Source organism: Manduca sexta, chromosome 23, assembly GCF_014839805.1.
Source record: "Manduca sexta isolate Smith_Timp_Sample1 chromosome 23, JHU_Msex_v1.0, whole genome shotgun sequence".
NCBI classification, from domain to species: domain Eukaryota; kingdom Metazoa; phylum Arthropoda; class Insecta; order Lepidoptera; family Sphingidae; genus Manduca; species Manduca sexta.
In genome coordinates this window covers 11333639-11360197 of record NC_051137.1, presented here as the reverse complement: position 1 = coordinate 11360197, position 26559 = coordinate 11333639, and the positions used below count along the sequence as shown (strand labels likewise).

At 35.0% G+C, this 26559-nt stretch overlaps 1 protein-coding gene across 1 annotated transcript in view; it reads left to right on the top strand.

The window, feature by feature from the left end:
* The window catches only part of LOC115456313 (fibronectin type-III domain-containing protein 3a), a 59076-nt gene that overhangs the window by 23642 nt on the left and 8875 nt on the right, over window positions 1-26559 (top strand). Inside the window, exons 2-3 of the mRNA XM_037441647.1 lie at window positions 19501-19752; window positions 23753-23946. Coding sequence (XP_037297544.1) covers window positions 19581-19752; window positions 23753-23946 — 366 coding nt within the window. The 5' untranslated portion in view covers window positions 19501-19580. The remainder of the gene's footprint in view (window positions 1-19500; window positions 19753-23752; window positions 23947-26559) is intronic.

The window sequence follows — 26559 nt, the reverse complement described above, 5'->3', positions numbered from 1 at the left end:
CACAGGACATGAGGCATCAATTATTAAAATGTCGAAGGTCATTGCCGTCAGGTCCACAGGGTTCTCTGTGGCATTGGCTCCGTAATTACCTCCCTCATTGGGACCTGCGCCGCACCGCGCCTTTACCCGCGGAAACCGGGCGCTGTGAAAGTTTTAATGCATTCTTATACAGTTATAACGAAAATGTCAATTGTTTTATAAATAACTTTTATATAAAAAGTCTTTCAACGCAGTTAGTACAAGTAGACATGTGAATATTTTTTGTGGCTTATGTGATGTTTCCGAGGACCGCTTCGCGCCGTGCCGCGGCTCGCCGCTTAGCTCGGTTGCATACACAACAGACAGCTATGTCAGCCGTGCAGTCCGTGCATTATGGGAACTATATCTGTAGTCACTTTCGCGTGGGAGCTCCGTCTGTGTTATATGTAGACGGCGTCGAAGACTTGCTTATTGTTTATTCTTGGCACAGAGTCCTAGTAATAATTATGACTTGAGTTGCTATTTGAGAAACCGCCATTTCGCTTTCAGAAATGACAGCTTCTGTACTGTCTTACTAGACAGTAGGATCAACCCATTCGTGGTATAGATAAAATTGGACTGAGCATCCACTACCGTATATTATTTTCTACTATAGTGTAACACTATTTGAAATAGATTGGTGTGAACAGGTAGACCGGATATGAATGCGCACACGTCTAAACAGGGCTGTAAGTATATACCTCCGACCGCACTTTATCTCTGCGGTCACGCCTTCACTCTGGAAACTGACCGCAGCGCGTGCGCGGCGCTTTGAGCTTCACACCAGCCCGGAAATAAGGCGAAATTAAACTGTAATAAAGTAGCATTACATATCACCATTTTGAGTCCCCTGCGTTAGTTCTTGCCAGGTACAATACACGTGAATAGTTTCCTTGTTGTGAAACATCTCAATTCTTTGACAACTTACAGATGTTGCCACAAAGAGTTTTCAACTTTCGAAATCAAGTAGTCGTTGATGTTATTAGACATTTCACTTGTAATAGTTGTGTGTTTTCCTCATCGTGACGAGTGTTGTGTGACGATATCTATTGATGAGTCACGCGTTAGGTCACTATGCGGGTGAGATTTTACGCCTCATGTATGGTAATTTGTACTTATCGATTTCCAATTCGAACATCAACGTGTTTCGAATTACGGCCTCTGTTTCATGTCACGATAAAATAAAAAGCCTTTCCAGCAGCATATCCCACACGTGCGACCTTGTGTCGTTTCCTCTAGTTTGACCTTAAGGTACTTAATCGCCTGTCTCTTAAGTGGGACCACCTACGAGAGATTTTCCCTTTACTTCAAATAATGTAATTTAATTATTATTATATAATTTTCTAGTATTGATGCGACTTAAAGGTATAGTCTGATAATATAGTAAACAATAAGTCTGGGCATATCACAACATTATGTACTGATTGTAGTAAGCGCCGTTTTCCGTCGCCCACGCGATTTCTCGTTGCCGAGCCTATGAATGGGCTACTTCTCCATCGTACTCCTGTGGCTCCTCTACTCTACACGGCTCATTCATGCCACTCGCGTGAATGGGATCCATTAAGGGTTGCTTAGCTAATTGAGCGTCGCCACAATGAGCCGGACACGCGAGCATTGCTTTGTGACCGTAAAATGTAATTCTGTAGAGTGCGCGGCCAAACATATTTTTTTCCACAACAATTTAGGTAACATGAATAGTTCACAAATCCTATACGTGATTGATTTTTATATTGTTTTGATGTTTTTCCATGAGAGATTGTGTTATTTGTTTTCTCTGCTTCTATAGACTATTTGCAGACTTCGTCGCCGAATGGTTGTTTAATGTAGGATGAAAAACTCTATAGGGAAAAACAAAACCTATCCTCTTTATATCCCTAGCTCAACGTGTGGCGCCCTACGTTATTATAAGTCAGCTTTAGGATTGTGATAAAATGTAGGTAACTACCTCCATGCGTAACATGCATTCTGTTTTTCCACGACGTTCCCTCGACTGACTCATAGATCCGCATTTCTATTTAATATTTTCCAACACGTTTAATGTAAGAATTCCACTCATATAGAAGGTAGACAGGTAAATGTCAAGGTACAAGTAACAAGTATCTACCTAAAGACTATACACAGAGTCAAAAAAATAGCAAAGTAAAATGTAAGTTTAATTAGGTTCATATATCTCCATCATTCATGCTCATATTAAATGACATTACTAATTATACTGCGGGACCGTATTGTCAATCAAATTATTGGTTTATCATTATTGCATTGAATGCATGCGTCGAGTGATCATAAACAAGTTTTTACACATCACAGCGGCCTGTGTATCAAGTCTGTCATGAAGAATAAACACACTTGAACCTCTTTGTAAGGGGCAGTGCATTTTGCACGGCCTCAAAGAGGTAGGTGTAGTTTGACTGGCTTGGTAAGGGGGGTAGGGGGAGTCAGGGGGCGTAGGTGGCGCTATCTGTCGGCTCAGCGGAAGAGGTGCCGTATCCTGCGGAAGATAACCGGCCAGTCTCATCTGTGACATCGCGCCGATTCAATCAGCGGCCGCGTTGATTGCTTTTGTAATATGCGTTTTATGTTGGGGTTTGGTAGACGTGACTGAACCGATAGACGGTCGATGGATTAGATAATTCAATAGATTACCTTCTTGATGGAGATGGGCATGCAAACAATTTATTTTCTTATATTATGTACATACATTCTCTTAGGTGTCATTGTCTTGTCGATTGAGCATATTTTTTATATCGTTGGGTTATTCAGTAAATCAATAACAACATTAAATTGTTACAAATAAATCCACGTGTTTGTGAAATTGCTGCGCTAGACATATTATTTTGTTTTGGTATTCATGACGTCGACGATATGTATTTAAAAAAACATAAGGAAAAATCTAATATGAATGTAATATGAATATGAAGTTAAGATTAGTACCACAGAATTTTAAATAGTTATTATGTATTCGTACCTACATAGTCGAGCTCTTCAATAATTTTGTAACATAAGCTTTATCCCAATTCTAATAGTTATTTTGGCTCGTTATCTATATAAAATATATACATCAGAGGTGGTAAAGCAAACTGGTAACTTAACTGGTAACTGGTACTTACAACTGGTGGTAACTTATCATGTTATTTACATTGTCACTGACACATGTAACACATTTGAGTTTTAACTGCAAAGCACGTCTGTAACCTTATTTTTAATAAAGAACTCTGTTTGTGTATATTAAAGTTTATATAACAAAAACTATTAGTAGCATATAAAAGAATAAAAATACATACAACTATTCAAGTATGCTATGCACGTTGGATGTTGTAAAAACATATTTACCATACCGTATGTGAAAAAAACATGTGTATGCAATATATAAAACCATACGTTAACGACATTTTTTTACATTGACTGTACGTAATTGCGTGTGCGCATTCCGCGCTGCACATTGTAAATAATGTATGCGGCATAGTTTGTGCTCTATTTGCGTTATCACGGCAGTAAATTAAAATTATACTCTATGTTTACGACACAAGCGAGATTGCCAATAGATAGCCTGCGTTGTCCTGTTGCACGAATATTCGTTGCGTGCGAGTGCACTATCCGCGGAAATCAGTAATACGCTGAAAAACCACTTGACATGAATCATGATACCTTGTACTTTGTACGTACACGGCTCACTGCCGAGCGTACGTGTCCCACTGATATTACAATAAGCACTAAAAGGGTAAATTGTGACCATTATGGATTGTACATTTACAATTGGTGTATTGTTCATGACTTCTTGAAGTAGTAGGCGGTTAGATAGGTATTCGTTATTAGTGTTCGTACCCCCAGGTCTACTTTACTTAGTTCGCACAGAATATTCTAAGTTCATACTAAGTAATGGGATTAAATTTTTATGTACCTATAAATATGATATCCCGCCGACTATATGCGAGTTTAATAACATTAGTTGTTGTTTAACTTTGCTTTAACGACAGACGAATCGCTGAGGTTAGGTAACGCACAATAGACATAAGTATAGGTTCCATTGATTTTGTTCGTATAATGTGAAATGATCCAGTGCGAATGACCGTTGAGTTGTAAGTACATTGTGCATGTACCAGAGCGTTATGTGTGACTGTACACTGTACATAGTGTTTGTGTGAACAGTATTCGCTTGATTGTTATTCGGTTCAGCCACCGAGCGAGACATGATGCCGGCCGACGTTAGCTGGCGAACGAACGAATCATGGCTTCTAGTGCACGAATGATTTGGAGGTCGATGTACGACCCCTCTCGACAAGCCGATACTCTCCGTTTCTCCATGGCTCTTTGTAATAACAAATCTATTCATTATATAGAAATAGACAATAGGTTTTTATAAAATGTCTCGTTGTACAGTCAAAACACACCGCATTATACGATCAACAATAAATTCTTGTACGGAGTACGAAACTGTGTGCTGAGCAACTTTTTGTGAGTGTCATATTCACACATTTGTTTTGTACCTCTTTATAATGGTTTCCGTATGAGCGCGAGAGACAGTATGCTTACATGTCGATTCCAAACAATCGATTGTGGCTCGGGTAGTTTATTTACGAGTCAAATGCGTTTTGCTCATTCATTGTCTACTATCAAACTGTTATCATCCATTCTATTTATAGTCCTTAACAATTTAGTACGACAATTTATATATCATAAAATATATTAAAACACCTGTTATGATTCATACTACATAGAAATTGCTACTCCGTCTTGCTATTACTTTTAACGTAGAGTTTTACGTAGTCATGTAGAGTCAAGTCTTCTAATCAACTTTGACATATTTACGTAAAAACTGTAGTTAGTTTTGTTACTTATAACATATTTTGTGAATAGACACAGAATTGTCTAATGTAATAATAATATAATAGATCTACGTATTCTAGAAAACGATATAATATTTCAACGAAACGTTAAGCATTTTTTACGTTTTATATGGTGGAGGCAGTCTCTGTACCACATGTTTAAGTAGAAAGTTCCAAATATCTTAATCATACTATTGGAAACTATATTTTAAGAAAAAAACCCCTCACTCTTTTTATTAAAGCGTCTAAATTCAAAATTGGAGATTTGATTCCACTTAACGCGTTTTGCATAATCCTTACAACAATGAGTGGGCGATGTGACATGAGGCATTTGCTTCTGGACTTGCGGTGACTTTCAACAACCTGACATTTTAGTAAAATGTCTGCATGTAACGCGTTTTTGGCTGTTGCTCTTTATCGGCCAAATCAGAGTAGCAAAATCCGTGTTGTCATGACATAATATGTCTTTTCACAGAAATGTTAGTGTAATAAAAACATTTGTATTCATCCAGTCCACCCACTTGTGACCATTCGACCGTTAGTATGAGATAATGCGTTAGTCAGATTATACATTTAATCTAGGTTTTGCGTCATTGGTTCAAATGATAAGAACGTTACAATTACTTGGGTTAGTGTCACCGCGATAATGATGTACGCCAAACGCTATTTACACTTTCAACTGAGTTTCTGTTACTGGAAGTATAACGTAACTTTGATGGTTTATTCGTTTTTATTACTTATAAATATACGAGTGAATGTAGTTCTTGGGGTCATTATTGTCATTATTTATTAATGTAAATGATGGTGAATGATGAATGATTTTCCAAGTATTTTGAACACCTCTTCGCCGGATTTTCCTTGTAGCAAATTATAGTTTTTTGTGCTTTACTACTGTAAAAATAATACTCTGTAAATAAATTAATTTCAAAATTTTAACTAAAAACGTACAAGTTCAGACGAATCTGTCGGATCGCTCAAGCTAATTTTGTAACGAAAGCACAAACAGAATATTAAAATGTCCCATTATTTAACCTTTAACCGACCCGGTCATTGCCCCGCATGCAAAATCATAATTTAGGAGTCTCTTACATTTTGTTATCTTAAATTAGTCCATAAATAAAATAAATCATTGTAATATGTGGAGCATTTTTTATCTTCTGTGGTTTATATATCCTTCTTTCAATTAAACGTATTATTAATTATTTAGAATATTTCCTGTTACGTTAAGCGTATTCCTGTTAAGTCCAATTACACCGCAATAGAATAATAAATTAATTACGATAACTTCCACTGAATTATTTGCACATTTATTTACCTGAATAGGTACGTGTGAATAAAAATAACTATACCTAAAAATTCTGTTGTTTAGATAACGTTTTCACTCATTTAAATTACTTATCTATAACTATTATATAATTAAGATCTAATGGTTGCTTGAAGTTTACGTCAGTATCAATATATAATCTATAGACTATATTATTAAATATGTAAAGCTAAAACGATGGTTTGTTTGTTTAAACACGGTAATCTCAGGAACTTCTGGTTCGAATTTAATAATTGTTAGCGTTGTAAAGCTCATTTATCGGGGAAGGCTATAGGTAATATGACATCACGCTATGACTAATAGGAGCGGAGGATTAACCAAAAATTTAGCATAAACGGAGAGAAATTATTTCGTTTCAGAGCTTCCGTTGCGTGCACTGCCTAAACGGTTAACGTTACACAACAATTATGTACATCGGAATTATTCTTCTTAAAAAAATATTATAAAACAAAGTCTTCTGCAACATCTGGCTATCAGTTTGTACACGGTAAATTCAAATACTACTCAATGGATTTTGATGGAATTTGGTATGGAGATAGTTTTAGAGACCTTGGCAACGACATAGGTTACTTTTAGCCCCGGGAAAATATAGCGGGAGTTCTATCCCGGAAAGCTTTACCACGCAGGCGGAGCCGCGAGCAAAAGCTAATATCTATCTAATAAAAGCCGACCATGTAAAGTCGTTTTTATATTGAACGTCGACCAGTTTTTATTCGTGGTTTAGTGAAATTCCTCGATACGTTAAAACAGTGGTTTTAATATGACTAAGCTTACGTCAAGCTCGGCCGTAGTCACTTGGTAGAGTCAATCAATACAATGTAGGTTAACAAAGTAACTGATTGATTTCAAAAACGATTCCCAGAAGTGAGTCATTAAGGGTAAACACATATTTGAATATTTACTTGTGATATTGTAATGTTCTTGTAACTTACATTATGCGTAAAAACCCGTGATGCATTATGTGGGTATGAGACATGTACACAAAATAAATATGGCGCGCGCATTCACTTGTAAAACCACAAAAGTGTCTGTTTTATATTAACTTTTTGTTGGAATGTCAGATTTGTGATTCGAATGTGGTAGATGTGAGCTATAAGGCAGCTTAGCTTTATATGTAATTGTTAAAAACGTACGTAGGCCTATTTGTCTAATTTCACAAGTTATTTGTAGTTGGCACATATTTTGGCCAGTGTGCTATAGTTTAACAATATTTGTTATCTATAAACAGGTGTTTCTCGCGTGTATAGTGAACATTGTATAGATTAAACGGTTTAAAGTAATCCTTCATAGAGCGCAAAAGAAAACAATTTGTAATCTCTTTCTCATATGAAGAGCCGCCGCTATAAGTAACAGCTTACAGATATAACAAAAGCAAATCACATTAGCTTTTATAATAAATTTATTTTGTACATATAGTTCTCGAATCCCGGTAATTGAAATAATAAACCTTAAATAGTGTATTTAAAAATGCTTAAATGAATCTCGCTTTTATGTCACAATGAATCCACAGATAGTATCATTTTTATCGAACAATCCGTCGGTAATAGAATAAATGAATCCCAGAGGCGATGTCTCGCATTGGCCCCGATCCAGGAATAGGCCATCCATAGTTCAAGTGTACGCCGTTTCCTGTCTATAATTTTACGCCCGAGACCCGACCGTTTGTCGGCGCCAGCGTAGCGTTGTCCAGTTCAAGTACTGCACTGTTTTTATGAATGGATCGTTATGTTATACTTATTTGTGTTTTTGTGCTTAGGTAATTAGCTGCTTAGTTAACTGTTATTTAAAGAAGTTGAATTCGTATTCTATATCATATAAATAGTGATATTGCTTACAGATGTGAATAAAGTGGTTATATTGCATTTTTTTATTTGTTTTAAATAAAGAGGATTATCAATATTAGTGAGCGTTTGTTATGCATAATGTTCTACAAAATATAGATGATAAAGTTTACTAACTTTTCCGGACAATGTCAATCGTCAATCGGTATATCTTATACTTACTTACTATGTTGTATGTATAAAAATATGCCTATGTTAAAACAAAATAATATAACATGTGTTGACCGAAATCGAAACCGGAACCCGTTGTTTCAGGAATCAGACGTATCGCTGTTATCAGTGCGCTAATTATGTCGTTGATGTTTAATAACTCATAATTAAAAGTTAGACATGATACATAAAACTATTAAAAAAAAGAATTCCGGAAAGGTTCATGAAACATAATCTTCAGGAAACATAAATATGCCGGTTCTTATTTAAATTTTTTTATTATTAAATAGATTATAAATAAAGCGCAATTTCATGTAGGTGTGGATATCAAAATGGCTGAATGAAACTCATGAGAAGGTTGATAGCTGAATGCGTCAGTGCGTGGGCGCCCCAGCCGCCCGCCCCGCCGACGTCCACCCTATGCCGTGGCGGTGGGCGGGCAGACAGCTTCGTGGAGCCTGCTTACCCACGCACGCTGCCATGGAAACTTGGCAGCTTTCAATAAAGATAAAATGCGAAAAACAATGTCGCATTAACGTATGACATGTTAGCTTCAAGATTGAACTATTTTACCGTGGTCGAAGCTTGCGGATCATCAAGGATTCATTATATGTCTTTTGTTATAGTAGTCTTTAAATCCACTGCTCAATAAATAATACTGTATTTAAAAAAAACGGAGAATTCAAATGACGAATCTGTTCGCAATTCGTCAATCGTGAACTTAAAAGCGGCACACGTCTTAAAGCGTAAATGGAATCTGAACAATCGCAGAACAAAATTTAAGTTCGATGAGCTTTTGCTATCCCTGGTACGAATTAAGTAAGAGTCAAGAATTTTCACGTGTAGGGTAGAACATAGTTGTTTATAATTATAAGTATAAATAGTATTGATTACTGTTCGTTCATATGTAATCTGTTATTATTTGCTAGAAATACTATCACATGCATTAACAACAAAGTTATTAACCTTGTGCGATCTCATAGTAAGCTGTAGCTGTAACTACAATTTATATATTAACACTAGATTCATTAACTTGGGAAAACACTGATTTTATTAAAGGACCTATATTTTTTATGTTGCTAGAAGAAAAAATAACCACTTCATTCACGGTAATGAACCATATTAGAGTGAGAAAGAACAAAGATTCAAAAAGAAATATGTAGGGGAGACCTAGGAAGGTTGTGACAATTTTTACTTAAATGAACATATCTCAAGAAAGAAATATACCACGATTATGAACTGTATGCCTCATCATAGCTCAGTCCTTACCGTTTTTAAAACAGTCATTAAAAGTAAATAAAAAGGTATATGATTTCTGAGAAAATCCATGAAAACTGAAACTACTCCCTTTGTCACAACTCTCCTAATACCGAGGTAAGTTGTGACAGGTACAAAGGTAAGTTGTGACAGCTGTGTTTCTGGATTATATTTGATAGACAAGTAGATTTACATACAGGGTCATTTTGACAACGCTTTACTAAATGAAACCACATACTCATCTACTTGGAAATAACACTTTACAGTAAGTTACTTGAGCCGTAGATGTAAAATAAAAAAGTATAAGTTTCGAACAAAATAAATATTAATAAAAAGCAATTCCAATTTTACACGTCCTAAAGCTACTACTACTACTCTAAGAGAATTCGTCGCAGCGGCAACATCATACTTCCAGCCAGAAATACACCCCCATACACGCCATATTCGCATTAAAGTACAAAATGATCAAATAATCAGATAACTAAAACCAGGATTACTCGTGAAAATATTAGTTATTAATGTGTGATTTTTGGCACAATGTCAGCAAAGATGAAGACGAGTATGTGGTTTCATTCGCAATGGCAAAATGACCCTGTATGTATTATAAACAAAATAAACATTTTTTTTTCATAAAAATACTTTACTTATTTTTGACAGAATTATAAGAACTACAATAACATGAAACATTAACATAACAAGCATTAAATCTTTTGTAAGTATTTATGACATATTTATGAGATCAGTCGTTTTAAATTCAGTCAAAAATATTAATCTAGTCTGATAAGCAAAAATAAATAAATGACAGACATCGCAGCTCGCCCCCAGTGCAATCTTCGTGAGACCAGCCTCTGCATTTCAGACACTGGACCCACTTTGCATTTGATCTGGCACTGAGCTACACTTCTACTGCCTTCTCATTTTGTGCCAACATAAAGGCAAAATACTTAAATACTTCCCGTTTCGTTTAGCCCATTATTGGATGCTGCACATGTCAATAAATAATCGCATAATATATTTTCTCCGTCTTCTGTAAATAACGTATGACTGATATAACTCATAGACGGAGCCACATCAGTTGCATTATCTTGAAAAGCCTTTTTCTTCTTAATAAACCTATGTAAAGACATGTAGTTGAGATTGTAAGAGGATGCGGCATTTGGAAGACTTTGACCTCTTATTAGCAACTTCTTCAAAGGCCAATTCATAAATATTGACACTAGCGAGGCCCATATCAGTCTTTGCGTGTAAATATACGGCATTCTAAAACAAAAAAATAGATAATTCAGCATTCAACATTACACCGCATACCCAAACAAGTTCCTAACAAAAAAAACATTTTAAAGACGAAGTTTAAGTATCGCATATTTTATAGTCAAAGTAGGGTGTAAGAATTAATTAAAACAAACGAATTTATACATATAAATAGAAAACAAACATTGCAAAATGCATGTAAACCAAGGTAATCAGACATTGAACTTAGCCTAGGAGAGTTGTGACACCCTGTCACAACTTTCCTAGGTGCCAAGAAAATCGTGACCTGGTCAAAATAATATTGCTTAATTTCGAAACAAGATCCAAACACAAAAATACAGTGCCATGCTTAGAAACTTCATAAACCGCAAAATATAAGAAAAAATTGCAAATCCACCAGAACATAATATGTATCGATATAAATACAATCAAAATTTTGATATAAAACTTACGTTTCACTGTTTTTTCCATGCAGACGACGGACTTACGAAACCGCTGGCCGTGCGCCACTGGCGCTTACAGTATCGAGTAGCGTTTCTCTAAAGAAGCAATCGTGCGCTTTAGCCAGTTCCCTAACGGTCGGAGGTTCTGAGAAATCGTCTTTGTCACAACTCTCCTCTGTCACAACCCTCCTAGGTCTCCCCTAGACAAGGTTTTAAAAAAGTATAATGAAATTGACATATAACGTTTATCTAGTAAGAAATACAAATTCTATAAGTTAGAGCATGATAATATTCAAGTCTATTTTTTTATTTATTTATTATTCATAAACACTATTCACATTAACCACAACCATTTTAAAGTTTAATGTGTTTTGTAAATCAAATCCCTAAAGTAAAACAAAGTAGGTAGGTACCTATAATACAAATAATAATGTCTGTCGAGTTGAGGTGGTTTATTTGCAAAACTTTGTTCCTGCTACCTGGGCTCGAAGTTTTGTTGAAGGTCAAGCATCCCGATACATAGTTACAAATACTAGCTACAACAAAACAGAGCTTATATCGCTGTAAAATATAATAATTATTAATTTGTATATTATATCACGTGTCAAAACACTCGGTGAAAACGATACAGACTTCTGTGCCGTGACCATATAAGCTTGGCATAAGTCAATACAAAAATGTAAATTTCAAAGGAAGTAATTTGCTGGATTCTGTCATTACGATAATATATTTTGAGTGTGGGTTGTAGACGGCGTAATACAGTAGCCCCATAGGATCCCTAGCCCCAGGGCCTCACACGGCGAGATTATAATAATACGCCAGTTCTCGCTACTGTCCGTAACATTTGCTATGTAAATGAATTCTCAGAAAGTCTCGCGAGACGCGTTTCATGATTCTTCCTTTTGCAAATCTCGACATTTGGGAATCCCGATGGTAGATAATGTTAGCTCGGCGTCGACAAAGCACGCAACACAATATTTGTTTTGTTCTTATATCTTTAATTAAATTTCTAATAAATTGTGGTTGTTTCGCGGCAATCGTTCACAATTGTTAATTCCGTACTTTCTAGTTTTAATAATCGGTTACATGTCGGTTATATAAAACTAACATATAGAAACAGGTTCGATAAATTACTTATAATAACATCTGCTAAGACTACAATGATAAAGTCCAGTAATACCAAAGTGAATAATAAATAGGTATTTTTTTTTGTTAATGTATCTCTTATTATGTAAAATATTTATGTTAACAAGTATGTGTATACGAAACACGTGTATCGATGTGGCAATAATAAAGACTCCCATATTCTCTCGCAAACATGTAAACACCTTTTATTTTTTTCTGTTGGTAACACGTATAATATAAAATAACCACAAAGAAAAATCTCGTTCTACCTGGCGTTTGTACAGCGAAGCTGGTTTTTATCGTAAATTATAATTGTGGTTAGATCGATGGCCAACGTGAGTGCATGTGCGTCAGAGCTCGACGAGGATTTCAATTATCCACACGGCTATAAGGAAAGTCATAAGAGTTTTCAAAAATTTGATATGCCTAAATTTCACGAAATTTAAGAAATTTCAGATATATGTACATACATAATTTGTAAGTTTTTAAATACTAACACGAAATGGTTGTGTCGTTTATTAGGATCAATATCTACAAATATTTAATATTGTGCGTTATGCCATCTAAATATAGATATAGCTAGAATATCTTCGCATAAATTTAATACAAGCAGCGTGATTTATTGATATTACAGGTATCGAATTTTACCTTACGTAATCTCGTATCGATGTTGTGTATAATTCTCAGAACTGTAATTAATATTGTAAGCGACCAAAAACCGCGAGCGTTTAAAAAACTTGAGTTGACTATTTGCGGTTTCACTAGACATAATAGTTTTCATACTTCACAATTATTAATAGAACCATTTAAAACATCTTTATATTTCCATCGCAAGTGTAGATTAATATTACTAGTTAAATTCTTAAATGCACGCTGTCCCAGCAAACAGGTATAGCAAAGCTTTTACAGCGCAGAGTTTATTATGCACAGGTACCCATAAACTTGTGCAAGTAATTACGTGTGCCATAAAATGAGATTCGAATACGACGCGTACAATTGGCCGTGACCCTGCCTGCTTCAATCCCAGCCGCGGCTGGTTCATCTCACACGAACCTATTTACATAACAACGTAGTAGAATCCGGTGCTAATAGAGAACTCCACGCTCTACGCCATATTAACTCATATAGGTATTATTCAATTGAATTTGGAGGGCGGTGTATTAGGTTATCACGAGGCCGAATAAATGTAATTTCTTTTCTTTTTGTTTTGATGTTGTGTATGTGCTTCAAACTGGAACCTGCGATTTAGAATCGGTTTTGCGCTGATGGGGCTTCGTTTTCCTCCTTGGAAAACTGGTTTTTATGTTGTTTGTTTTGATATTATTATATGATATGGCAATTTTTGATCTGCCGTTTTATTTTAGCGTTTTATTGCTCCTATTTTAGTATTATTTAGTGAGTATAATACATTATTTTATCTACACATTATGTTATACTCTGTTGGTTACAATTTGTTGTATCCAACAATTTTATTAATTTTGGTATACCTACATCCAAATACATATATTTTATTGGCAACAGCATTAGTGGGCATGTGTCATATAAAACTAGTTCTACTTCTCTGCGGTACCATACATGAATAAATAAACAAAAATCAATAATCTAGTACGATCAAACATAGTGCAATAAGGGCTAGATTGCCTTCCATGCAAATAGTAACTAGGTATAGAAAAATAACTACTTACTACTAAATTCCGTCACTGTCGCTGTTAACTACAAGTCCGGTCAAAGTGCCACGTTGCATGCAAGCGCCTAGGAAGTCGGCTAGAGTGCTTCTAAGAATAACACCGCACCATATTATCGTAGCTACGTTCAAACACAAGGTTATCGAAGCTATAAAATTGGGGATTGTATTGTGGAAATATCAAAAGCAACACAGAACCATGCGCAAGGTTAACACCTTTTATTTTTGCAAACTAGTATGAGATCCCAGCGGCATAATTAGGTACTAAAGTTTTTATACATTATAATTACAATTTAATCCATTTACAGCACTTTTATTAGCAACAGCTAGGCAAGATCAGAAAATGTCGTGCAATACTACTCAGGTATTAACAGATTATTTCCACATGATTGGAGTAAATTGATATCGATTGTGCTAAATATCGTGTCGCGTGTAGGTAGATACAGTTAATTTCATAGGAATTTTAATATAGGTTCTATTTGTATCTACATTAAGTATATACCAATATTTAAATAAAGTAATGTAAACCACATTTTCATTAAGTATATCATAAAAATGTCTAGAAAGTGTAAAACTAAAAATACTTGCACATGTCATTATTTTTATTTCGCAGTAGCTGTTGGCCTCTGGCGGCCTTCGCAGGGCCGTCGGGTCAGTTGGATGGGAGACTAATTATAATCGATGCTATTTATAATATCTTGCCATATGTTCATATTTGATGAAAGATATTTTAAAAATTGACTCGTGTGGTAAACATACAACAAATTCATACAACAAATCACGTTAAAAAATCACAATTTTGTAACGTGATGCGTACAACGGGCGAATCTTGCAGTGAATGGTTACAGCCATCTTTATCTCGCATGGCAGTAGTTCGAATAGCCTCGACCAGTCACAAATTCATAACATGGAAAATGAGGGTTGAATATCTGCCCTAAATGTCGCGAACTGTCAGACAGCTGTGAAAAGTGAAGCAATCACGTAGTGTGATGTTAACTTAAGCATGTGCAGAATTTATTAATAAGCACCCTGTATGAGCATTTGTTATGAAACTCTTGATATGTATGTATTGTGATATGCCGACATCTCACATGTCCGATAATACCGTCCTTAGTTGCAACTAAGACTTCTCGGAACATCTTCCTGTTTTTCTATATCGTGCTGACGCACAAATTTTGAGCGACAGATGGGTTTAAATGTTTTCCTGCACAGGAAACAACATTATTCCCACAACACTGGTTAAACACATAATATTTCAATTGCGTGTCGAGTTGCTAACAATCGTTTCTTATCATTTAATCATTTGTATCCGGTGTTCGTGCTGGGAAGTCCTATGAAATCTTACTTCTTACACACATACGTGGCATAAGAGTGCGTAACGTTTTGACTATTTATACTATCAGTTTTTTGTAATAGGTCTGTTTTATGCTATTATTACAAGCGTGTACTCTACTTATCTCACTAACTGCCTTTTATTAAACAACCAAATGATATGAGCAAGCTGCTTGCCTGACAGTAGGCGCAAGTAACACCACAAACCATAAACAGTAGCAGTACCACCATTAACTTTGAATTACTTACAATGCGTCGCATGCCAGTGCGCTCGGCACGAGTCTAGATACCTAAATCTCGAATACAAAGTGACTTCAAAGTTCTTCTTTGCAGGAGACAACAGTCTTTGCACAATGTTTTTTTTACGTGAAGGTTGATAATGCGGCGTCACTTATACAAATAAACTCGCATACTGCAGACCTTCAACCTAGTTTCATATTTGCTATTTACGTAGTTGGATATTCCAGAAAAGGTCAACATTCTTATAATTAATTTGCATATCCGGTTTTATTAAAAGTGTTATTACATGATTACAGCTTATTTTATAACAAAAGAGTATGCGAAAACATGATAAGACCAATTCTTCAAACTGATAACCGAAGAATGCTGTTAATGAATTACTGTATTATCTGTGTCTTATCTGCATTTCTACAGCAATAACAAGCATAAATATTAAATACTTTCCTCAGTATCAGGCTAGTACGTAGCTTCTTTTAAATCAAAGTGATCTTGTGACCCAAGTACTACTTATGCAAATAATTAAAAGAAAGGGCATAGTATGATCTCATAGAATGATGATGAAAATGATAAAAAAAACATAGTTTCTTAATATTTAGATGAATCTTAAAAATCTTTATGTGTACTTGTTTTCAAAAAATACTTCCTTAAACAAATGAAAGATGAAGTGTGAATTCTTATATCTAAAGTTTTAAATTAACAGATCGGAAATAGAGTAGCATTCCAAAACAGGCATCGGCGATGGTAGACAAGCTGTCGAGCTTAAGTGGGTTTGGGCGGCCAAGATCTGCCGCCTTTCGGTTGAGGTGTGGGCAAGAGCTATTGACTACGAATTCAGTACCTAATAAAAAACAAAATCTGACGACACCCGACGCAGCAGAACTTGGCGAAGGTTCAAGGACGATCTTTAACTCCAGTAAGATAGACAGCTTCATAAAGGTGCATGATAGGAGTTTGACATCGGTTCTAAATCATTGTAGACTCGTTAAGGGAAAGTAGAAGTTCTTCGTTCAAGTATTTTGTTGTAATGTATATTTAATATTAATACAATAACTTTTTAATTAAATAATTGTGTAGATTCTGATTACAATGTAACTTCGGGTAGGTATATAGAAAATACTTATCATTGACACAAATTCCCATTGATTGATGAAAGTGATAAACGATGAGTTATAAATTTCGTTTAAGTAATTTATTATTGATTACCGCCAAGCGAATTAATTGACGACTTTCATAATATGTCATTTATTTAAACATTTTATATGAAGTACGTAAAGAATGATGCTTTTTTTCTGCCTTAATATTCATTTTAGCGAGTTTTAGGTTCTGTTATCTCATATCTGTAATAATAGGGTATTAGTTAAAATTCTTTATTGCATTAATTTAGAAACTTGTTTTCTGTCATGACGTAAAAGGGATTTTCCCAGTAAGTGCAAACTATTCCAGTTTCTGAAGTGTAGACTTAATATACGATTGATGAAACAATATACCTAGTACAAGATTACTTTCAACATTCGTCGTGCTTACCATCGCTATGCATTTTAAAAAACCTGGCTATGATTGCATTTAACAAAAATGTTGAAACCTTAATTGCAACACGTTAAAATCTATAAAAAAATATCTCACGCTCGTACTTTCGTTTTTATTCCCTTAATAACATGTATTAGTATAGAAAGTTATAATAGCCCGTTTCGACACAGCTATACGCTCAAACAACACGTCATTGCACCCATTGTTGATTTGTTGTGAATTGGACGAGAGTTATCGTTCATTGTTCATTGATACATTTATCATTGAACCGTTACTGTTGTACACATGACTATGTACGATATGATGTAAATTTTTAAAGTACTTACTTGTCAAACTTTTGCAATAGGTTTACCTTAGAACAGTGTAAAATCAGCGTGGTTTGCAATAATTGTACGTTGCGAAACACCAGTAAGCTACATGCTTGCAACTGCGTGTTTCTACGTGGCAGTAATAATCTTAGGTACTACTTTATAACTTCGTAATCGGGTTAGGCTTAGGGGTTTTTAAAATGATTTTCCCTTTTTAATAACGTTAGAACGGTCACGCACAACGGCCCGACTTGCTACGGGCTAAGTGCGGAAAAAGGAGCCCCTCAACACAGAACATAGAACGCTAGGATGGTACCTACAGAAGATATGCATTCTAAATTTTAGCATTCTTTATATACTAACTAAAAAAATACATAAAATATTGGCTATATAGCCAGTTGTATAAGCTAAGTATATTATTTCTAATAACTTGAATAATAGTATAGGTACTACGATGTAAATGTCACCAAAATTCATTAATAGAACATACATAGTTTGATTTCCTCCGCCCTAAATGTGATAAGTGGTCCGTATAATCGTAAATGTTAATTAACATACTCGCATGTAGTTTATTTGGACTATTCACATTTTAGAACGTGTTAATTTTAACCGTTTATAATTATTACGACACGTGTCTTTACCCTGCGGAATTTATGTTCATGATTTTAATAACTTGTATGTTTTGACATAAAATTTGCTTTTTATAAAACGTGTAATAATTTAAACCATTATAACTAATAGGCATTAATTAAAGTAGGATTATACAGTTTATGATTTATAGAGAGAACTCTATATGGATGTAAGTATTTTCTTCATAACTATAAATGTGCCTGCCTTAGTTGGCCAATTAATCCAATCTTCATAAACCAAAGTTGATTCTAAACTAGCTGAAGTGGAGCAAGGCAACTCAACAGTCGACTCATGAGCGATAGTCAAGCTTCGAGCCTATGACGCATCTTCATGGACAAGGATTCCTGCGCTGTTAACTAGCCAAATTCGATTGTTGATAGTTAGCTGCACAATTATCTAAATGAGCATGTTACAAATTACAGACTACTGTTTAGTTATGTTAAGTGATGTTCCTCAGAAGTAATGATCCTGCAGATAGTCTTTAGGTATTTTTTATAAATGTTAACTTGACAGCTCTACGCGTTTTGACAGACAGACAACAACGACAAAGTGATTTTATAAGTGTTTCTTTTGAGGTATGGAACCTAAAATAAATGAATCCTTATCATTGCTATCAGCGAGCTCGAAAAAGGTCAAAAGAGTAACAATATGAAACAGTGTACCGCTGTTTGAAGCTTGCCGTATCGCAATAATCTTTATCGTGGCGCGAGTATGAATTGTAGGCACAAACTTTCAAGGAGTTTTGTTCACACCACAATCACTGACACAGATTGCCGGCTCATCCACGCAGAAATCGTGAGGCGCCATGACAGCACCCCATTTAAAAGGCAAATACGGTCACGATGTGCTCACACGGATGTGTCGATAGCGGCCGCGACGTGGCGATGTGTCTTGTGCAACTCGCCGCTCTAATGCAGCGCTTTTGAAAATTATAATACTGTTCCATAACCGAAAAGTTAAAGCTAACATATTATCGCAACAACTAAAGATATTGTTTTCCAATATCTAGCTAATCGTTCAGACAAGGCGTGTTGAGTATAAACACAAATGTAGAGACGCAACGTGCGGTGAATTGCTGCCACTGGTTTTTATACAACTGTTTGTAGGGTCGAGCAGTTTGTTCGCCTGGTTGATTTTAAGAGCTGTGCCCGTTTATCTATTAAAAGCTCCTCAAACATTAAATTACAAAGCATTTATAAAAGTATAATGCTGCACGGCGCTCATCACCATAGGACATCATTCATGCTCAGACATTTCGGTGGCTTTAACATCCTCTAAATTGAAAACTACAGTACTTGTATATCTTAACCTAGTAGCTAAACAAAGTAGCCCTGTTTATTAGTCATTAAGTACTGAGACAAACTTTCCCATACAAGAGTGAATAGGTACTCTATAATCTCTAACTCCGACGAAGCTTTATTTTGAATGATCAATATAATTTTTTTAAGCTTTGTCTAAGGTAAAAGATTAAGCTTCTTTGTAATTTTTTTTGCTGTTATCACAAGTTGTTTATGATGTTATTGACATGTTTTGTTGTGTTGTTCCAGATTGAAACGTGTGTCGGGGTTGCGCGTGCGCAGCGGATGCGGCGCGGGCGCGTGCATGCCATGCGCTGTTAAACGCCACGATGGTGGGCCTGGGCGTCGCGGAGGGGGGCGGAGGGGGCAGCGGCGGCCCCGCAGATGGTTACTACGGGGAGTACTACCCCCCAGAGCAATACTACGTGCCCCCGGACATGTGTCCACACCCACAACAGCACCCACAGCACGCGCACATGTGCACGGTGCTCTCTGAATACGGTTCGTATTTTCGGTTCGCATTGTTTAGGTACTACTTAATGGAATATTTTGATATTTTATATGAAACTGTATCATATGCATAGTGACGTGTCAAGGGCTTTTCACATTAAAGTACAAAGCTTGTTACTAATGAATTAAAAATGTTGTATAATAATATATTATTTAATCATTGACGTATATCGATGTAAATACATAGATAAATTATAATCAAATTAATTACGTGACATAGACTATGGAGTTTTAGTTTATTTAAACATAATATTATGTATATAGATAAACAAACGTACATTTTATGTCGACTTAAGGAAACTTAACTGTATTTTTATTTCAATATCTACATATTCATAATTTTGTAATATAATATATATAGTTATAGGTAGGTAAATGATATCTGTGAAATTTATTTTATCGTCCAATTATTATTTTAAGTAATTTCATTTGATCTAATCTGATTTCCAATAAAATAATTATGATTATCATTGATGTAGAAAACATCACACTCATCGGTAGATATATTTTTTTCGATTTGTTTTGTTGCGAAAGATAAACATAAACTATCTTTGAAAATAAAAATATTTATAAATAATAATAACAGACCACATTGAATTAGCATCTATTTAAGAACTTAAGTTAATATGAATGAAAAGTTTGTAAAAAGGGGTGATATCCGGCATCTGAACAAAGAGCTTCAAGGCTCTCGTCGGATTCCTTGTACGACATTGCTCAAGAGCATGTGGTTACACTGCACACCGTTCTAGCTATGCGGCATGTTTCCGCCGCCAGCGGTCCATAGGCATTACACACACAGCGGATGAATGGCTCTCCCACAAAAAGCGATTTCCACGAAAACCCGAAACAAGTCCATTCACAGCCGTGGTTACGGAGCGGAACCGACACTGTCTGAACAAGTCAAAATATCGCATCAACCGTTCGACCAACATGCAGCCTTCCTCATTTAGTTTACCTTGCTGGAACTCGGCCGCGTATATTCTTAGTAAAACAGTCTTTCTATTGGGTTTACTCATGGTTTGCTAAATTATCTTGCCTCTTGATCGATTCATATAATATGGCTAAATACTAAAAAGATAGTAATGAATACTTACTAGAGAAAGTATAACACGAAACGCATATCGATTAGTTTTAGTTTCATGATTTTGATATATAAAATACGAAAACAAAATGTCATGTCCGTGACATCCTTTCCATGGATTTCGTTTGGAATTATCGTGTAATCTATTTTTTCAACTAAAGTTAAATCACTAAATACATTTCCTTTCACTACTAAAGCCGACATAAACCTTTTATGGAGGCTTGGGGTCACTCGACGGGGAATGGAGCGAGCTATGCCTACCGTTACTATTTACTGGGTAGATCAAAAACGAAGAACTTGGTTGACGGTCCAAAATTGATATACCATGAGTCATGATTTGAAAGGCAGTCTACGAGGCAAATGTTTAGCTTGATGAGCTGGCAAAATGATGTTGATGGAAGATTGTTAAAGGGCGACCTTCTCGATTACAGGAATTCAAAAGATAATTTCTTTTTAAAAATATTTTCTAAGAAAAAAAAATTACGGAGTTATATCCGTATTGCGAGCTGGAGAAACCAACCACTAAAGAATGCGATAACTAAATACCTAGTAGATATATTAAATAACAGTTACAAACATATCTTAATCACTGTAACGACCACAGCGCCATCTATTAAAAAAATGGATGAAAAATATTTCTCACGGGGTTTAAGTTACCAGGATAAAAAGAAACAAATGTGTTAACTCAGGACATGGTCTATGTGTATGGCAAATTTTATCTAAATGGGTTAAGCTATTTCTGAATTACTTCTAAAAAACATCCAAACATGTTCACAATCTTTCTCATTTATACTATTACACACGTAGTACATTATATTGTTTTCAATTTGATCCAAATTATGATATGGGAAATAACTTTTAAATGTGTGACAGTTATTGTAAGGTTTTTTACCCTGAAAACGTTATCTATTGTAAGTATTATAAAACTGTAGATACCTATAAATTAATTACATTTTATTAATTATATATTTTCTCGTATCTTATCGTGTTAAATGTAAACATTTGATTCGTAAAACATCGATTTGTTGAATGTATTACATTAAACGCATAATCTCTAGGCTTAGTGACTACCATCAATTACATTCATATTGCACGTTATAATCATAATTTATTGTATTTATGTAGATATATAGTATATTAACCTACACCTTATCTAGATTACTGTAGGCAAATGTAAATACCCATAATAATAATAATAAACAAACCATGCTTGTATAATATTTATATAGGTATTCAAGCATTTCATTTATAATTTTTTAGTAATAGCTTTTAAAACATCCTCGATTAGAACAGCATAATTTTGATAAATCTTATCTTACTAATATTATAAATGCGGAAGTTCGGGTGCAAATGTTTCGTTGTTTGTAATGACTAATGAGGGCCATTTAAGGGTTGCGGGCGGGTGATGACTCGGTTGGGACTTGAATATTGGGAGATTAATTTATATTTATCTTGACGTCTGGGACGAATATAGTACACACACATATATATATATATATATATCTGGGACGAGTTAAGAGACAGCCCGTTGTGTGGCAATGTGCTGCTACAATTGCGCTGGTTAACTAGGCACTTGCCCGAAGAACTCTGAGCCGTTCCTATACTCCCGAAGAGGGGCATCGCGGGGTTTTTGTTTATTTATTAGCACTGTCATAACAGTTCACATAGTTACACTAGTATTAAACAATTATTATACTTAGTCACAATTATTATGAGTTACAAGCGCGACGTACATAACATTAGCCACAGCATTCGGTTTTGGTTAGTATGCCGGAATACGATGTATAATACTTACATAGTTTTAGAGAGTCGACCCGTCGGTGGAAATATACCATATTTTCGGGTGGCGTAACGCTGGGCTGTAAGACTGGTGGCCATAACATAACTGCCCAGTCACCCTTGAGTTCACCGGTAGACGCAATTGCACTTATCCTACGTCAATAAAAGCTTCGTCCTAAGACAGGCGCCTCTGATGTTTCCCAGTTACGTAACTATCATCTATAAGGCAACTACTCTTCGATACTAATATGTGGAAGCAGATAATATATCCAATTATTAGAAACCTGGAATATTTTCTTTAAACAATTGGTACATCAGACAGCAATACTTGTATTAAATAGTATTATCTTGTACAGATGAGGCGAATTTAACGTGAGGTGGGCAGTTTGGCTCCCTGTTAATCCCAGCTAATAGAAATTTATGGGATACCTACCAGATTAAAAGAATATTATTACAAATAATTAAATGTAAATAAGAATAGTTTCAACATTGTAACACCGTAATCAAACTTACCCTACGAAATGTAATTAATATTTTAGTACCTAACATCGTGTGTCGTCTTTAAAGGCTACAATGAATAATGAATTATTTATATTATCTTGAACTTGGTGTACGCTGATACCTGCTTGTGGCTTCCTGCCAGACCATGACTGTGCCAAGTATAATTAAGTGCCGGAAGTGTTCTTAAAAAAACTAGACAAGTACATTACCAGTATTTGTTAAAACAGGAAAAAATAAAGTTTCACAAAATCACGCTAATTAAGTGACAAATCCTTTTCTAACTGTGCTTCACCAAACTATGGGAATTGATTAATTTTCGAGTACTTTATATTACGTGGAAAGTTTTACTTATACAGTAAGCAGGTTATAGGAGTTGTATCATTAAAATCGGATGTCGGGAAAAGTTATTGTAATTACAAAACCCTTACTTTAAAATTTTTCAGGCATGAACAATGTAAAGAAAAACCTTTAAAATTGCCACAGAGAAAAAAGAATTAACAAATAATCCTACTACGTTTTTGCACTACAACACAAAAAATATAAGTACCAAAAACCGGGATGGCGGGCCTTGTTAGGAACTGGGCCTCTTTCGGTCTCACAACCTTATTATTTGTATATTTATTATTCCAGGTGGCATGCCCGTAGTAACGTCGGGCACGATGATGCCACCGATGATGCCGCCGGTGATGGACGAGAGCATGCGGCACTACCTGGTGCACCAGCACGCGCAGCCGCACCCGCACCACGCGCCGCATCACCAGCCGCCGCACCACCAGCCGCCTCACCACCAACCGCCGCCACATCACCAACCACCTCATCATTACGTAAGATTTAAGCATACAATTATGCAAAATTATTAAAGACTAGCTGACTCGACAGACGTTGTCTCGTCTTAACTATGAATAAAATTTGCAGCGCGCATTCTGTCAATCGCCGACAGTTATTTCAAACAATTATACAAAAATTGATATTTTCGTTAAGTTTTCTTAAATCTTCTAATTTTCCGCGCATTAGAATTTTTTCTTTCATAAGAACTTTCTCCTGACAATAAAAAACACTACAAAAAAAAAAATAGTGAAATCGGTCCATCCGTTTACGCGTGATATATCATTAAAGGGCTCCAAGGTTTAGTGCGTGGCGAAAACAGTTCTATAGGTCCATAAAGCCAGTCCAGATAGCCTTACTTTACGTTAGGTAACGTAAGTGATAGTTGACAGAGGGCACTACTGATTACTGAATGCTCAGTGTTACTACAATTTAAGAGAACCCATAGTTAAAATATAGTTACCCAAGTTCCTAAAATTAGACATGATTTAGGTATAACCCTAATGAAAATAATTTACTAATAAAAAGCGTAGTTTTTAGGTAATACTATTTTCAAGTCAATTGTGACATTTTGCAAGATGGTAGGGGTTAAGTTAGATTTTGGCTACGTTCACTAACGATATTTTTTGGCTTCGATCTAAATATAACTTATCAGTTATCACCATAAGCAACTAAACTATTTTAATAAAATATTAATGGATTTTTGTGCTACTTATCGATTACACAAAATTAAAATAAAAAGTTTTCCATATCTAAAGTTTAAAGGACAGTAGTACATTTCATTAAATGGGAAAATATCTACTTTCTTCTTAAGAATCTGATGAGGCACGTGAAACTACGCGTTTTTATAAATGTAAATTATAAAACTATTTTCCTTTTATCCAGTTTTAAGAAATGGTAAGTACCTATCTATATACAACTTTTTTATTGAATGATAAAGTCCCATCTGATCAATCATCAAAAATCTGCGTAAAATTATTACTTATATAATTATTGTTCCAATCCCATCCAATTTATTTTGTCTGGCTGTATCGTATTAATTATTGTTGTAACACTGATCATTCAGTACCCCGTTCTCCATCAACTCTCACTAATATCTTTAACCCGTTCACAGCTCAACAGCTTACATAAATATTTATTTACCTTTGATTAAGAATACGTCTAGATAGACACTGAAAGCTTCAAAGATAGAAAGCACACAACGGTAAGTAGAATTAATTACGCTGGGACAATGTTCGACGCAGACTTCACGCATACAAGCTTATAATAGTTGGCTTATTTGTTTTAATCGCATTCAAGCGAGCCGGTCTATGTAGACATATAATAATTGGATGGACATATAAATAATGGATTTTCTTAATAAGTTATATTTTTAATCAGCTTTTGCTCGTGTCTCCTCGCGTGTCAACACCCATTCCGGGGATAAGAAGCAGATTATAGCGCTTACTTGCACTTATACCGATTAGATGTTGATAATGTAGCTTCCTATTAATACAACAATTTTTCAAATCGGTTAAAATAGTTTTTATATTTCTACAAAGTGTCATCCCTTATTTTAATAAGTATACTGAAAGTTGAGGGTTTATATTAATTTTTAAATCAACAGCTAGATGCCAGTGTATTTAAAATACTATTAAATACTATTAAAAAATCATTATCATTTTTACTTATTTAAAATTAAAAGTGGAGTAGTATGAAACGTATCGCAATTGCTATTCCATGACTCCTCGCAATGCTTAAGTAAGTACTAAATTGGTTCACTGGCCCGCCAAGGCCGCACTAGTCATAATATTTTTACAACCATTCACTATCTTTCAATAAATACCTGTCATAGCTCATGAATTAAAAATAATAACATGTATTTTTATTTTATGGAAGTAAACAAAAGTACTAAAAAAAAATATCATGTCTAGCTACATGATTAATAGCTGTAGTCGTACATATTCTAAAGTTATTTGAAAATATGCCATTGTTTAAACCTAAATATGGTGTGTGACTACAAAACATGAATTTTTAATAGAAGATTTTTAATAATATGTTCATCGCGGGTCTAACTTTGTTGTAATAACACTGAAGAAGTTTACTTAATGGTTATTGCATAGTAATGTTGAGATCTTAAACATAATTATTTATATCCATATTAAACTAATAGCGTAGATGACTACAATTTGTATATATATCCCTACATAAAATATGTACGATATACAAAACATAGTTTAAAAAGAATTATCAATATTACTTTCAAAGTAAATAAGTTACAAGTGTAAAACGAATACCTAATTTTCCAATAATAACAGAAAAGAGACGGACATAGACGGATGTGACGTCACCGATCATAATGATGCGGGAGAAAGAGATAGCGTAATAACCCTACTATGCAGTATGCACTCCTAAGATGTTTTTATTACATTTGTAAAACGTCATTGATAAACCCACTTTTCTCGATACAATAAATTTTATTTAAATTTCTACCTCGTTTATAATGTGAATTTTCAGCAAACAAGATTGAAACCCGAAATGTACTTTCAACAAATCTCTGAAAGTAGTTACGTAAAAGATAAAACCAGTCTGCGTGTTGAGTTTTAAATCAAGACGCCTGATCAGAGGACCTT